Source organism: Limulus polyphemus, unplaced genomic scaffold (genome assembly GCF_000517525.1).
Source record: "Limulus polyphemus unplaced genomic scaffold, Limulus_polyphemus-2.1.2 Scaffold170, whole genome shotgun sequence".
Classification (NCBI taxonomy): domain Eukaryota; kingdom Metazoa; phylum Arthropoda; class Merostomata; order Xiphosura; family Limulidae; genus Limulus; species Limulus polyphemus.
The window spans coordinates 431,384-449,124 of record NW_013665780.1 but is presented as its reverse complement, the minus strand read 5'-3'; the positions used below and the strand labels follow the sequence as shown (position 1 = coordinate 449,124).

The following is a 17,741-nucleotide window of genomic DNA, read 5'->3' as shown; positions in this document are numbered from 1 at the left end:
TGCTATCCTCATCAAACCACGTGTTCACAATCCTTGCTTTGAGACATAGAGCGTTATCATGTTGGAAGGTGTAAGGACCGGTATAATAAAATTGCCACGATGTAGGACACACAGAATTGCTCAGCACATTATGTGGGACTCAGCATTCATGGATCCAAGCATTGCAACCAGTGGAACTAGTCCATACCATACGAAGCACCCCCAGACCATGATATCGGCACCCCCAGACTTCACTGTTGGGACAACACACTCAGGTAATAAGCGTTCTCCAGGCATCCTCCATACCAACACGTCCATCAGAGTAAAAGAGCGTGTAGCGTGACTCGTCGCTCCACAGGACCGATTTCCATTAACCCGCGGACCAAGTTCGGTGTTCAGATATAATTATTTAAATCCTTGTTTTGGTCTGCGATAAGTTTATGGAGCTACAACGCTAAAATTCGGGGCTCTTTCCTCAGCGGTGAATATAGCGCAGACAACTTACAATGTAGCTTTGCGCTAATAATCAAACGAATCGGAACTACATAATTATTCAAATCTGTATAGAGCGCCATCTGTTGTACTTTCTTTCTGTTCATCATACGGTTAATTGTTGCACGATATGTAACGTTGTCCCCCCCCCCCATCTTGTATATAAATATTTACACACACAAACAAACACACTACGAACATGAAAGTACTCTCATGTAATGATTATTAAAATTTAATAAACCCTCCCTACTTAACCCTCAAATTTTAGACGTTTGGAATTAACTAAGATGTAAATGATACTTACTACCTTATAATGTGTTTTGGTGTCAACACGGGCTGTCATTTACAGTGCCAGTCAGGTTATGTCGCAAAATATATGGTTTTGTTATATATTTAGATTATGGTGTATTTACCCACAATATAGAACACTAATGTAGTTTGTGACTGTGGAGTTTAAAATATAATGTAGGAAAAAAGAAGCACAAGTTCTTCAATCTCTATATACATTTCTTTATTTTTAAACGATTTACTCTGCTTTATTAAATCAGTTGAAATGAAAGAAATCAAAATGTTGTATATTGACACTAGTATACCTTAAGATACATAATCACAAAATAACAGTTTCAACATGTATCTGAAAAACATAGGATAAAAAACTAATCCTATCATAATAATGCTAATGATCTCTCTTCAGGTAATGTTTCCTTCTTCCTTCACTTCAGTGTTTAACTCTGTAGGTTCACCATACAGACACCAATGATACAATGCTTGCTGAGAAGAAATATTGGTTTCTGCAACAACATAATAAGGGATAAGTGGAGATCCATATTTGACTTCACAATGGAATTAAATTTAACTATTTGAATACAAACACTGCATTAATTAAAAACATTGCTGTAAATGATATATAATGTAAATAAAAACAATGGCTGAAAAAAAATAGTTTAGACACAAATTTTAAATATTATAATTGTTATGTAACATAAACGTTTATTTTCCTTTGATCATTACAGTAACATTACAGAAATTTCCAGAAGAGTAAAAAAAAAGACTCTCATCGCTATTATGAAACTGGCTATTTAAAAATTGACTAATAAGATCATGGAATTATTAATACTGTCAACACAACCGATTTGTAGTGTATGTTTATAAAAAAAAACGTACAAATAAGCTAATAATTCTAGTTAGTCAATATATATATCTGACTTAAAACTTAGCCCCAAAAAATAGCAGCTCATAGTTTTCTTCTATATATATAACATATAATCCTCAACAAAAACCAAAGAAATAGCAGGTAAGTCTAGGCAAAATACAAATTTTTTGTTCCTCTTTACTTTTGAACTTGCATACCATTACAATACAACACCATATAACTTCGGTAATTAGTTTTACGAATGTGAGTTTGGTAAGTTAAAATCATTCACCATCTCAACTTTCAATATCACATTATAACACTATAACAGTCCATGTAACAATAATAAATTACAAGCTAGAACAGTGTTAACTTATGTGCCATGTTTACAGAACTAACTGTATTAACTAGCATGAAAATAAACTTGCTTGTACAAAATAACTCAGTGTGCATGATAGTTAAAACGGATCTAAATATTTCAATAAAAATGGAACCTCAGACTGCAATGAAAACAACCGACTGTTTTACTTTATTGGCTAAAATAATTCTCTATTTTCTTTATTATTCATTGCAACCTCATATTCATAATCTACATTTGAATTTACTAGAAAATCTGACATCAATATTTTTAGAGCTTTCTAGGCAATAACTATTAAAGCAAAGAAACAAATTACAACATTAAAAATATAGCTTAAAACAATAATTAATATTCAAAAGCAAATATTGTTGAATGTAAAATAATGTATTTTCTTGTTATTAGTGGTAATTTATTTGCAAAAGTACTTTAATATATTATTAACTCAATTTAATTAAATTAAAAATATCTGATATAAAAATGAAATCTTTTAAGCACCAATAATGTTATAATTTACAAGCATAAAGTCTAACTAAAATATATTTCAACAGCAAAGACTTGCACTTATTAGCATTCATATGAAAACAGAAAAAGTCCAGAAATAAAACTGCTTTTCATTCAATAAACAAATAAATTATGCTGCATAAGTTGACCTCCAGTGGCACAGCGGTATGTCTGCGGACTTACAATGCTAGAAACTGGATTTTGATACCCGTGGTGGGCAGAGCACAGATAGCCCTTGTGTAGCTTTGTGCATAATTAAAACAAACAAACTTTACCTAACTTAATTAGAATTATCATTAATTTCTAAAAAAATAAAAGCTAACTTGATAAAAACTTGTAATTTATGAATAAGCTTTTTTATATGTCTAACGAGCAGAAGAATGAATGCTCGTTATATTTGAAAGGCATTAACTTATACCACAAAGAAATTTTAAGTGTAAGAAAAAATGTTTCAAGCAAACACAGCCTACAAATATGTATATAGATACCACTCTTAACACAAATGGTAAAAAGTTACCACTGATATTTGATGTATCTACTCTTTGCAATGTTTAAATCAGAAACATAGTTAAACATCAGATTTACAAGATTTGAAATCTGGACCAGTGTGATTGCACCCCAGTCCTGGCAAAGGACTCGGAAGATTGTGCTCTAAAAGTTATTTGTTTGTGATTTTTTCAAAGGGGAAGGTCAAAGATACTACACGTGCTTGATAGTATTCATATCCAGTAATTTGCCTGGCCATAAGACAGTGATAATATCCTGACCTTCAAGTCATAGTTTTGTGCCTGAAGCTGATGTATATAAGTTCCAACTTGCATAAAAATTGCTTTGTCTGGTAAACTGGTCATTGGTGTAGATAGGCATAATGTCTTGATTGAGAATTTTGATGCATCAAACAGCTGTGACCCTCCCTTCAGATACCAAAAGTTCTGATTATCAAGTGGCCAAAATGGCACCTAAACCATGACAGAAATACGGTTGTATTTTGTTGTAGGTTGAAGATGGTTCAACGAAGGTTCCTCGAGGATAGATTCCAAATCCAGATGCATTACTCACCAAGAATTGTACAAGTTTGGACCCATTAAAGAAAATTACAGACTCAAAAAGTAAGAGGGTGTTATGGCATCCACGATGCCCACTATTTACCCACTCTACTACTACAGCCCATCATACAAAGACAACTTCTGATGGTATTGCAGTGTATTTGCACCTATCTTGCAACAGTAGCAGCCATTTGATGTGGGTAACCTCCTTCACAGCATAACAAGTCCATTCTATTGGTTTTGGATGCCTGGGCCATACAGAAATTGTTGTTTTGTGAACTTACTAGACTATATTTTCACCCTATTAACTATGGATAGGAAGAGAATTAAAAGATCTGGCAATTCTTCGCTGACTTTGAACATCCTCCCATCATTCAACCTTGTGAACATTTAAAAACAAATAACTCTTGGAATCCTTCCGTTTGTGACATGACTATTTGTATTCTGTGATTCCTACAAAGCTATACCTGTATCTAAACATCAGGATTATTTGCATATGAAAATATGGAGATAGCCAATTTGTATTTTTGGGGTATCTACTTACTGGCAGGCTGTATTTATGTGTGTATATATAAATATCTCTACTGAAGGAATTACACGATTAATACAAAGTGTTCAGTAATTTTTAATTTTGTTTTATAAATTCAGTTTCAACTTTTGGTAAGGTTTATTTTATTTGAACATGATTGAGATAAGCTCTAATCAAACCACAGGTTTGGCATTCAGATAAACCAGTTATTAGTAGATATTGTTCGCATGTTAAGCTAAGTTAATGAAGATACAAACTTTAAGATCACTATCATATACAGTGCTAGTTAGATAAATATATTTTCAGACAATTTACAAATATGTGTCAAATAACTAAAATAACTTGATATGTACTAAAGTTATTTTGAAGATGTAAAATCTATTTTCAATACCCTTAACATAAAATGAATTACATACTAAGCCCATATAAAAATATCAATTGTTTTCTTCATAGTTTGAATGACAGCATAGAGATAATCCCAGGCTGAACTATTCAAAACACTAGTTTTCAATACCCTTAACATAAAATGAATTACATACTAAGCCCATATAAAAATATCAATTGTTTTCTTCATAGTTTGAATGACAGCATAGAGATAATCCCAGGCTGAACTATTCAAAACAGTAGTTTAAAAGTCAGGAAAAATTAAATTTCTTTTATCTTTGATGACAATTAAAATTAAACTAGTACAAGTAAAACTATACAGTTGTATATTTAACATATGTGCATTTATTAGCATATTTGAATAACATGCATGCCATTTAACATAAACAAAAGAGTTGATAATCCTGAGTGGGTTTAAAAAAAAACAATACATACACAACCTCGTATGTATTTATGAAACTGAAATAGATTTTACTGAGTTTTCAGGACATGTTATTCTTATTACGAGTGTTATAAACAAAATCACATTTGGTAGTAAAGCCCAGATAAACTGTTCTTGTTCAGGCCAAACAATTCAATAATATCTTTGTACAACATTTACTTTTTCACACAGTTTGCTTGAAATAAGTATCGAAAAACAATAAATATTAGAATTTTTTTAATTCAAGTATGCTTAAAAAGTTGTAAAAACATCAGAGCACTTACTGTCAATATCAAGTAAGTTTAACATTGTTTCTTGTTCAGGATCTTGTTTCATAACTTCAAATAAATTTGTGGTTCTTATAGCAGGCAACTGAACACCATGATACAGATACAATCTGTTACTGAATGTTGCATACACAAAACATGGAACTGTCTGGTTTAAAGATATACTGTAATATCCTAATAATGAAAGAACGTAAGAAAGTAAAGCATAACTGTTTCTTGTACATTACTTTGCATTTACATTAACATATATTACACTAATAATTTATATATCAATCATATTAAAATGGTATAAAAACATTTATTTTGAATGGACATTTCAAGTTTACCTTCAAAAAACTTTCCAAAAATTATTGTGATTATCTTCAATAGAATTGCAATGTGAAAGCACATCAATGGTTAAAAGTTTACATTTTCCTATATCAAAAATGTATTTCCAATAATACTTACCTCCACTCACACTTTAGCTTTACCCCAGTGAAAGTTTCTCGTCTCAGCCCATCTTAGCATTGGTATGAATTATATCTTGCTTCAGTCTTTATAATACCGGATCTGTATATAATCTCCCCGCTATTACTTCTTATTCACTATTTTGAGACTGGCAATATTATCAGACCCAAACACCAGCCATTGCGGAGAGGATGGGCAGGATAGTGTGAGGGAGGTAAGTATTACCGGAAATACATTTTTGGTATAGGAAAATGTAAACTTCTGAAACACACGTCTTCTCACACTTTAGCTAGAATCCTACACTGACAAGGTGGAGGTGCCAGCAATGGCAAAATACATACAGAAAGCATATGCACAGAAAAAAAAGGTGTGCAAAATGAGATATAGTATAGCACACTACCAGGGTCTGCACTAGTTCCTGAACAGGTATGATCTTCACTCGAATAATGTGAAATCTAAAGTACTAATGGCCAGTGTCAAAACCGTAACATTGCAAGAGGAAACATAAAATGAGGGACATCTATTCCAAAATTGGTTCTCCCTGCAATACCAGACACATCTGGTCTGGAAATATTGTACAAGCTCACAGGAGTTGTCCAGGTCCCAACTGAGCAGACAACATCCCACGTCTCGTCATTGGAGTTATAGAGCTGTGGACCCAAAGCTAAATCCAAGCTGTAGTGGCTAGGGCATGTGGACAGCAGTGTGATATCATTGTATTATAGTAATATGATATTAAGGAAACCAAACTGAAAGTTACAGAATATTGCACCCGAGTCACCAAAATTAGAAAGAGAAAACAAGCAACACAAAAGTGGATAAACCATCACCCCAGCCTGAAGAAGTACAAAATGCAACAAACCGAACTCAGAATTACGGGTCCAGGCACCCAACCTGAAAGTTATAGAATGTTGCATGCGAGCCACTGGAATTATGAAAGGAAGGCAAGCATCACCCAAATGGACAAGCCCTTCCCCCAACCTAAAGAAGCACAGAATGCAACAAACTGAAGTCAGAATTACAGGGCCATTCACACCTCACCCAACCTGAAGAAAACAGATATCATCTGGCCTGAGATTACAAACCTAACTCCTAACTCCCCAACCTGAGAAGCAAGACAACATCTCTTGCCCCCAGAAATACAAGGAGTAATGCAGAACAAACAAAGTTCAACCAATGACACAGGAAGTGACACTTCTCGTGCAGAATTACAAGGAGTCTAGGTCATCTTCCACGATCATTGAAATACAGAATGACCATCAAGAGGGGCCATGCACAACCCAACCAGATAGCAGGGTCACTCTGAACCAGAATTACTAGAAGGCTCCCATGTAAGCTGGTCCTTCTCTTACCATACAACTGGAAAAACCATTCAGGATTATCAATAGGAGGGCACCTGGCTTTGCCCTCTTCTCCTTGAGTGAAATAATGAGCAAGCATCACTCAGGAGGAATAACCCTTGTCTACCACTCAAGCGACTGAAAAACAGGAGTGGTAAAGAAGCCCATGCTCCACTAGGAGAAATGGGGAAGGATAGTTGCATTGGGGAGTCCCACGACCAATTAATCATTTTCCTGATACCAATGAGCTCTGTTGAGATGGGGTGTTGTGCGCATTCTAGGTGGTACACAATTATAAGATAGACACAAATACACTACTGGACAATCATGATTAAAGCTAAAGGGGATTTTGTCTATCCATTCTGACCCCTCAGTTGAATAAATTGGTATCAGCTTGCTTTTCAAAAACAGGAATGTGGTTCACCTATTGTACAGTCTCTGGAACATCGTTCCAAGAACAGGTCTAAAAGAAACCAAATGAATGTGTTGAAAAACATGGTAATAACGCTGAAGAGAAACCCACAGTAATCAAGTAAGACTATCGTCATAATTTCTGCCATCGAGAAAAAGTGTATAAGAAGTAATAACGGGGGAGTTTTTATATTAATCTGGTATAGAGGGCGCATTGTCATAGATGAAGAGAGTCACGAGATTAAAATCACTATGGCCGATATTGTGGGGTATAAAGACTGGAGCAAGTAAGGTATAATTCATACCAACGCTTAGATGGGCAAAGAGAAACCTTCGTTGGGATAAAGCTAAAGTGTGAGAGGAGGTAAGTGCATTTCGGAATAAGCAACACTGTAAAAATCAAAGTCAAATAATATTTCAAGGTTTGTACTTTCCTTTTGTCTGAATAAGCTTAACATTTCATAAGAATACTCTTCTCAGTAATTCATATTATTTGTTTTACTACTACTTATGCATTCTCCAGCAAGGACTTTTCAAGAAATCTGTGTTGAGAAATATAATTTTGATTAAGAATTGTTTTACTAAAGATATGTATCTGCTATAACTGTACACAGTGATCCTGTTTTTAGCACTTGTTTATCAAACACAATTCACCTACAGATATAATTCTTTTTTGCACACCCATATCTAAAGCAAGCATCTTATTCTTCTACAAAATACTCATACCTGCTGTAAAAGTGCAAACTGGTTCTTCAAAATGGAATCTGACTGATTGACAATCTTGATTAACTATGTATGTTTGTCCATCCCAGGCACAGGCAATGATTTCTTCTTTTCCATCTCTCTAGAATAAATACATTGAAAAATATTTCCAAGTCTTAATTTCTTGATTAAGGTATAATATTACAAATATGAGTTATATTGCAGACATTGAAAACAAAAAAGTGAGCTTCCTACCATTTACATTACAAGTTCCTAAGTATTTCAAAACTGAATGTCGTAATAGTTAAATATTTCTTAATAAATATTAAACTATTGATTGTTGCAGCCAATTTTATGGTATGTACTTTCAAAAATGTCTTATATTGATTTACTGGAAAGGCTTAAGAGGAAACCTTTTAGGATAACTCTAAGGATGGAAAGGTTATCTTGTAAAAATAAAATATCTTATTTTCTCTTGAAAAGAAGGAAAACAGGTTATCTTATTGAAGTTTATATTATTACACAGGGAATCAATAGAATATAGGCTTTTGATTTCATTATGTTTTATCCTGAAGATAATAAGATGAGAATACACAAGCTTAAGATTGTCTCTAGTTGAGACAGTTTGATTCTTCTAATAAGGTGATACACTTATGGACTGAGTTGTTAGCAGTAGTGGAGGCCAGCACTTTAAAGGAGCTTAAGAGGAGAATCGGTGAATTTCTGGAAAATAAAGTATGGGTTTAAATATTTTTTTTCTCCAGAGTTGGTGGGCAAGCATAGACCTGAAGGACAAAATTGCCTCTTACTGTTCATATGTTTTGTTTATTAACAATAGACATAGAGTGAATGTATTAAAAAACTTTTTTATCCAAAGTTAACATCATTTATATAATCGCAGTGTCAGTACATTCAATGCTAAACAAAAAGTTTAATAAATATTAAAACATTTTGAAAGTGTCATCACCCCAACAGCAAAAAACAGACCATCGGGAAGTTTTTAGACTCAACCTCATTATAAATATTACAAATATTTCACTATAAAACTTACTTAAGTTACAATACGATCTGAAAATATTTGTTATCATATATCACACAATTTTGTACAATGTTTACCAATATTTATACTGTTCTCGTCAATCATTTTCTATATATATCTGAACTTTAATTGATATTAAGAACACCTAAACAAAAGGCATATGCAATTCCTCTAACATTTTAATTAATGCTTTTTAAACTTGAATATTGCACACTCCATTATTATTATTCAGGTAAATAACATAGCATGTCTTTTCTGTTATTTATAAAAAAAAATGATCCTTCTTATGCGACTAGGGCTGCTTCTTAAGTAACTGCATTAGCAGCACTGTTACAGTTCCAAACCAGTTATACACATCATGAAATACATCACTGTGTTCCTCATTAAAAAGGATTACTTTAGCATGCAAGACATGTTGCAAATAGTGACTGATTATTTCTCATAGTAAACAAGATGATGTTTTGGGGGCTTTGAAATCCCTTTGTTGATCAGAGAGTGGACTTCAGTCATGTAGGTAGCATATGCACCTAGAAAGTAAGAGAGAGTGTGTCTATATATATATATATATATATATTACTGTTTTCTTGTGTTTTTTTTACAGCTTTTGAGAGAGATTTGTGTTGCCTTCACAAGTTCCTTGTTTTTCAGATTTGGCTAATTTTCTGTTTTAGAGAAATTATGTAGCTCTCAAAGGTAGTGTTAACTTTTGTGTGAGATTCAAGTCTAGCCAAGATGTAAGGATTAGAGTTTTTCTAAAGATTTTGAACAAATTGATAAAGATTCAAGATTAAGAATTCAACTTTTAAGGACTTTGACTATAATGGAACTTTAACTCTAAATTATTAAGAACTTTCTCAATCTCAATCAATTTCAAAAGAGATAGAACCACCTCTCATGGAATGGGAGAAGGAAAGAGGAAACAGTCAAAACCAGAAGCTCCATAGATTGCAGACAAAGAGGAAAAGGTTTATCCTGGCTGAGACAAGAATTGAAAAATACCCTGAGATGAACAATGTATTGAGTGGGGGAGAAGAAGGACTTCAACTTGATCAGCCAACCTACCCATGCAGCTTCTTGAAGAACAAACTGAATGTGAAGTGGCTAGAATCAGTCAGTCCTTCACGTAATGTTGGAAACGAAAGCCCCAGGAATAGAGAAGATGGGTAAAGACCCTGACCATCCAATGAAAAAAAAATGTAGGGAGCTGAAGCCAGCCAGCCCCAATGGAAGAGCTCAGAACTGGTAGACACAATCCCTATCCTACTATTTTGAGAATTCAACTAAAAGTAAGTTGAGTGGATAAAACAAATTCAATCCACAAATTATCATGGAATGATGCAGAATGTACAAACAACTAAGTCATTTGTTAAATAAATTAGGCAAAATAAAAAAAACAATGAAGTAAAATTAGCAAAATTAAAATACGTCTGCACTTGAGTGTGCCAGATCAAAAAGAAAAAATTGGGTTCTACAGTATAGAAGGAGTCACTACATAAGGAGGATGTGTCACACTCCTATTGTTGAAGGGTTGTCACATGCTCACTTGCAAGCTACAATGCAGTTGTGACACATGGATGTAGTTGTCAAGAAAAGCTATTATGTGAGAAGAGGTAAGTTATCATATTGGAATCAGTTTTGTTGATAATATTCCGCCAGTTACAACTCAAGAAACTTGAATACCCTTAAGACCTACTCAGTAACAGATATGGCCCTATCTGGCACTGATCTAATCTCTATATCTGCAGGGCATATACTAATGATCAGTTGGTGTATGATGTTAAGGAGCTATCTCTCATTTCTGTATAGGTGTAAATGGTCAAAGTTGCTGAACATGTGATGGTTAAAGGGAATGTTATACATGGTATTGAATGAGATAACACTGGTGCTCTATAAAGTTCATATTGGGTCTTCTATTTGGCAAATCCATGATTTCTTATTCAAGCTAGTTCACAATTCTGACAGCATGACACTGAGTATAGTCCTGTACCAGGATAAAGTATGATATGATTGTACCAATAAACAGTTGTATAACTGGGTCCACTATCACATGAATATGTTACTAAGCTGTCAACCTATGTTTTGGATTCACACTAACACCTTTATGACTAAATAAACTGCCACTAAGTCAGTCATACCTAACAATCAGTCACATTGAACATATTACTTATCTATGGCTTTCAGCAAATTAACTCCTTAACTCTCTCAATACAGACTCGGTCAATCTGACCGACCATGTAAACTTTTTGTACTTGTTTAAAGTCTTTATAGATTTAATACTTATAACTCTCAATATATTCAAATATTCACGAAATTTGGCAGTCTTTCAGTTAATATTACAAGTCTTTCACATACAAAAAATCTTATTTTTAGTGAAGTATTTTAAATAAAACAAAATAAAGATTTGTCCATTAATATATTAAGTATTTGTTCTGAATAGACCATGTGCAAAGTAATTTTCATGTTAAAGTTAAAAATACTTTTCTTCATCTCAAAAATTTCAAATTTCCTTTGTGTAATCCCTGAAACCTCCTAAATGCATTTCAAACGTTTTTTTTCAGTAAAACTTTATAGTTTATCTGTTATTCTCTCTACCCTATCAATTTGAACGACCTAGTAACCACCAGAAAAAATCAAAATAAACCAAAATTACCCTTTTTTCTTTCTAGAATGACTTCAAACTGTAACATGAAACACATTCGTTTTTATCCTAAGTAGCTCTACGTTCATAACACTAAACACCTATTTATAATTAAATTTTATTGTTTTATTGCCTTTGAACTGTCTCTAACTACTATCCACACCATTATAAGTTTGTAAATCACTCGGGGAACATGCAGATCACGTTATGCTCTCAAATTACATTACCCATGCGTGTATGCCTTGTGAATCATTTTAATTATATTATTATTACTTATTTTACCTAATATAGTCTTAAATAAATTAAAAAGATCCGTATTTTTATGGTTTTAGTTATTGTTATAATAATAAATAAAGAATAAATATGAAAAACAAGAAATAAAGTACTTACCCAATCTTCTTTTTCTTTCCCTCGATTGTTGAGGACACTTAAGCCTGATTTCTTGTAGTAATTATAGTAATGCACTTAACAATTTTTATTTAATTAAATAATGCACCAAAGAATATAGACTACTAACATGCAAAAAATAGACAAATTGCCTTACTTCTCAAAACTATTCTGGCTTTCTAACTATGTGACAAGAGCCGTTACAAATTTATCTGAGTTAGTCATAAATTTTCCCACGAAAATAAATCTTGTAGTGTGAGTGAAATTGATGATATACTGTTAAAAACACAATGTTATACAATATGTCATTTGACAGATGAAAACCTTGAGTTTCTATTGGTTATAAGTAATATATAATGCGATGTAAGTGAGAATTATCAACGAATTGCGAACGAGAGAATGTGACAGGTGGGTGTGGCTGGAGGGGTCTGATTTTCTGTTTAATAGCTCTGTAACCAAACAAAATTGATGACTATAAAAATTATGGTTTGCTTGAGCAATAACGATTTTATAGAGTAATTTACATTTAATTTCGTACTTTATCAAGGGGTGTTGGATAAAATAGGGATAATGACATGCTAAGAAAAATTTAAAAAGATTTTTAAAATTTTAGGAAATAAGCTATATAATCAATATACAAAGTTAAAATATTAATCCTGGAATATTTTTCAGTGGATATTGTTGAAAAAGAATTAGACCTATATTATGTTAATTAAATTTCGAAAGTTGATTTATGAGTAACCTGAACACCCATCCCTTGGGAAAGATCTAAAAAAAAGGTTTTGATATTGAAAATTTAACAAAAATAAATAAAAAAGAACTTACAATAATATCTAGTTTAGTTAGACAAAACAACTGGTGGTCAACCTGCAATGCCCACAAAATTTCATCTTGGTCCACCAGCATCAGCGTACCTAATGAATAAGCATAGAGAAAACTGAAGTTATTTTTTTTTTCTCTAGTTTTTCCCTTCACAACCATGAACAATATGAAACAATAATTTCTTCACTGTATAACAACATGAAACACAATAATTTTTACACTGTTCAACAATATGTACTAATAATTGTTACTGTTAAACAATATGAACTAATAATTGTTAATGTTAAACAATATGAACTAATAATTGTTAATGTTAAACAATATGAACTAATAATTGTTAATGTTAAACAATATGAACTAATAATTCTTATGCTGTTCAACAATATGAAACAATTTCTACACTGTACAACAATATGAAACACAAACAGAAAATATTCAATAAAATCATACAGATGAAGAATTGTGTTTCATTTAAGAGGGTACAATGCTAAATGTTTCCCCAAGACTGATTTACATATCTCCAAATTGAGATATGAGAAGTCTGTGAAATTAAAAATTATGCAAGTATAAAGTTTCTCAATTGCTATTATTTCCCACAACAAATTTAAACAAAAAGCTCAAAAATCATTTCATTTTTAACACATTCAAAATAAGCAATAAAATATGCTTCTTTTTACCATCAAGGGTAGCAATAGATAGAAGAGATGTCACATGTTGGCCGTCACGGGTGCCACAAACTCCACCAATTATTTCACAAGAGATGCTTGGATTTTGTGTACGACAGGAAGCCAGAGGATGGCATTCAGGAGTTAGTTTTGATGCTATAGAACTGAACAAGATTTATATATTTTAAACATTGTTTAATTAATATTCTTATGGAATAAATATCACAGTCTATAAGTTATGCATGCACATTTTAGTGAATATACTGACAATAACAAAATAAAAAATAAGTTTCCTATATGATTAAATGATATAACTGATTTTAATGTTGTAATAAATATCTAACAAATACCTTGTAATCAAGTAAAATGTGCAAGCATCCAATAAAACTAACATTTGCACAAATAAAACTAACAGCTAGCAATACAAAAAATGCAACAATTTTTTGTTTCCCCAACATCTATACAGGTAGTGGCATTAAGAGTACTTTTGTATTATCATTTCACTAAATGTCTAAATGCACATTTCCAAACTTATGAAACAAGATTAGCTACCTTCAACTCTTTATTAACTCTCTCAACAAGGGCTGGGTTAATTTGACAAAATTTCATTAAATTTGGCAGTCTTTCAGTAAACATTACAAGTCTTTCACATACAAAAAATCATATTTTTAGTGAAGTACTTTTAATAAACTAAAAGATATTTTCAAAATTTACTATGGCTAGATGATATTACACCATCTTTTCACCATACTAAAAGTTTTAGTAATTATAAGTATTCAATTCCATTTATATCTTTGATAGGCAACTGTACAAGAACAATGCTTAGACATTATTTCATATAATATCTTAAAGCCTAGTAATAAACAAGTAGTTTTTAAATTTAACATTGAAGACAATTAATTCAAGTTAATGAAATTTGTAGTAATAAACAAGTAGTTTTTTAAATTTAACATTGAAGACAATTAATTCAAGTTAATTAAATTTGTAAGGCAACATTATAGGAATAAAACAATAAGTTATTGATTATTACGTTACGTAATTCCTTAAGCCAGCAAAGCATGATTACAAAATTGTGGTTTGTGTAATATCACATCACAAAAAGATAGATGCATAAGATTACGTTATATTCTTCTTACTGGAAACACATTTAGGGCCTTTAAAAGAGACTTAAAAAAATATTAGTCTTACTAAATATAATGCCACATAATAACTTTTATTTTTGATAATTCATTTCTTTAATTTACAGTATTAGAAGTAAAATTGTTTTAATTTTATGTTAAAGGAGTGAGCACAATTGAACAACTAAGAAATGTTTTATCACCCATTATTCTCCAGCACCTGAATTACAAAGGTGCATCTCATGACATTTCCCATATTGCCTCAAATACAAAACATTTTGCTTAACGATATCCCTTTATGTCTGACAATAATATCAACATGTTGCCAAGAGTTTATTGGTCTTTAATACAGTTTATGCCAACTGGTGAGCTGCAAGTAAGGGCTTTGGATTGAAATGACTTCTTGAGATTTTTTTTCTGTTTTCACACACATCTTTGCCTACTAATTTTGTCTACATCCATCACATGGTCATATTTCTTGAATGAGATAATTATAACGAAGGAAAGAAGATAGATACTTCATAATATAGTATGTCTTGAAAAAAATCTTTCAAGAATATTAAACAAGTTTAAGATAAAGATGGATTTTAATAGCTCTTGCACCATATGCAACATGATAACAAATTCCCAAACCACACAATTTAACTGATAGCATTTTAATGTAATTACATCCTGTTAGCAAAATGTTTCAAGTTAAAAGTTTTAATCAGATGAAAGGTTACAGTATTACATAATCATACATTAAGCCACATTACGAGTTCAACATAACTATGTTTCACTTGTAATCAAAATGTAAGTTAAAGAGCAATATGTTATGGCAGCGAACATAGTGAAGATCGATCCTAAGTAACATGGCATTTAAAATCTTAAGATAAATATTTATTTCTTTAATCAGAAAATCTACTAAATTATTATTTTTTGCTCTTATTATAATTGGTTCTTTATTATACAAACATTAAAGAATATCTACAGAAAAGCAACATTCATTTTTACCCTGAAGATGACTGTTGAAAGTACTTAATATAATTAAAGAATAATCATTATATATAATCAGAGAAATTACCTGTTCTCTAAATTTTCATCAGCAGTGTCTAGAAGTGAGGCTGAACATTCTAGTTTTACATATGAACCACCAGGTTGTGCTGCTAGAAGAAAAGTGCTTCCTTCTGGTGTTGTATTTATAGAAATACCACCTATCTGAGAGATAGTTCAAAGCTTTACTTATTCAATTTCAAGCTACAAGTCAAAACTTTTCTAGAAGCACTTTACAAGTACAATTTCAACCTATATTTATCCGAAACTAATTTAAGCTTCCCTGTGATTAAGTTAGCATATTATAAAGCCACTTAAAATGAGTTTCACACTACTCACTTTGTTAGAAATCTCACGCAAAATGAATAAAGAATAAAAGACAAGCTTTAAAAAAAAAACATAATATTATCTGACTATTAGAATTCCCTCTGATATTTTGAAAACAATGTAGGCATCAAGTGAAATCTTAACATACAATCTAGGTATTTACTGTGGTGTAGTGGGGCCAGAGCAGACTAGAGCACATTCATGTACTATTATTATTGTTTTAACCCAAAAATAAAAATTACAAATAATATTCTATGATATATCAATTGCATTTTTATGACTAACATATGCCATCTAGTTATACAAGTGTAATTGATAAGTAGCTGGTAATTATAAACAAATTATTATTAGGCCTGTAATGCAGCCTACATGTACATCTACAGTACTGTACCAAAGTGTTAGGACAAGGCCCAAAATTAGATTTCAGGCTACTTTCAAAGAACAATGGAAACATCAAAATTATTTTAATTAGTGCTCGAGTTCAGCAAACAGTTAATATTTTGTGTGTGTTCCACTTTTGCTTTAATAACTGCAGACAGTATTTCAGGCATCGTTACAACATATTTAATCAGTGTCCTTTGGGATTTAACTCCAAATGTCTCTAATACACTCTCATAAACTTTCTTTGAACAGTAACTTTTGATTTGTGAAGTTTTTGATCTATCAAATCCCAGATCTGTGAAATGGGTTGAGATTGGGGCTCTATGGGGGCCAGTGCATCACTTGAATGACTCCAGCAGCTTATTTCTTAGCTAAGTAACTTTTGCATATGTTGGACAAGTGTTTGGGGTCATTATCTTCTTGGTCGTAGAATCCTTTACCAATAATACGCAAACCACTGGGTATATCCTGACAGATCAGTATCTGATGGTACTTGCGCTGGTCCATTATTCCATCTATATTGCAAATATCTCCTGTTGCCTCATAAGAAAAACATCCCCCAAACCATCACACTGCTTCCCCCATGCTTCATGGTAGGTACTTTGCATTGAGGTAAGTATATTTCACCTTTCTTCCCCCAGACGTGCAACCTATGCTTTGAACCAAATATTTCATACTTGGACTCATCCATCCATAACAACCTTTTCCAATCATCACCAGTCCAGTTTTGTACTTTTTAGCAAATTTCAGTCTCTTCACAATATCTGGAGATCAAAGTAAAGGTTTTTAACTGCTACACAACCAAATATTATATTCTTGTTGAGTCTTCTTGATACTGCAGATCTGGACACTTTTCTGTCATTTATCTCATGCTTGAGATCAGTGGCAGTCTTCCTTGTGTCCAGAAGGCTGCATAAACGAAGATACTTAACATCAGTATCATTGAGTTTAGGTGTTCTGTCACTTCATTTCCTATTTTCAAACTTACCTGTCTCACGATCTAGGGTGTACTTGACAGTGTTTGTGGAACATTTACAAGTCTGCAGCAATTCGTCAGAGAGTTCAACGAGCATCACATAAAGCTTTTATGCAAACTCTCTGCTCTACTGACAATTCTCTACACCTTTTGGGGTGTGGCATAACAACAGAACAACTGTTTTTATTAAGGTTTATTTGTAGAGTGCTATTAAATTGATTTCTTCTAGCATATACCAGTACCATATACCAGCTCCTTGCTAGCTTCTTTCTATATAGTTAAGACACTGCATGGGATATCATGACAGTTATTTCAGACCCTAAATTC

General features: G+C 32.3%; 1 protein-coding gene across 3 annotated transcripts in view; it reads right to left on the bottom strand.

Annotated features, from left to right (window-relative positions):
- Positions 1-960: 960 nt before the first annotated feature.
- The window catches only part of LOC106477853 (KICSTOR complex protein ITFG2-like), a 47,686-nt gene continuing 30,905 nt past the window's right edge, over positions 961-17,741 (bottom strand). For all 3 annotated transcript variants that reach the window (XM_022381512.1, XM_013938384.2, XM_013938377.2), the window contains exons 9-14: positions 15,762-15,895; positions 13,593-13,744; positions 12,919-13,007; positions 8,054-8,171; positions 5,127-5,303; positions 961-1,262 (exon numbers count right to left, since the gene is read on the bottom strand). In XM_022381512.1, coding sequence (XP_022237220.1) covers positions 1,162-1,262; positions 5,127-5,303; positions 8,054-8,171; positions 12,919-13,007; positions 13,593-13,744; positions 15,762-15,895 — 771 coding nt within the window. In that variant the 3' untranslated portion in view covers positions 961-1,161. The remainder of the gene's footprint in view (positions 1,263-5,126; positions 5,304-8,053; positions 8,172-12,918; positions 13,008-13,592; positions 13,745-15,761; positions 15,896-17,741) is intronic.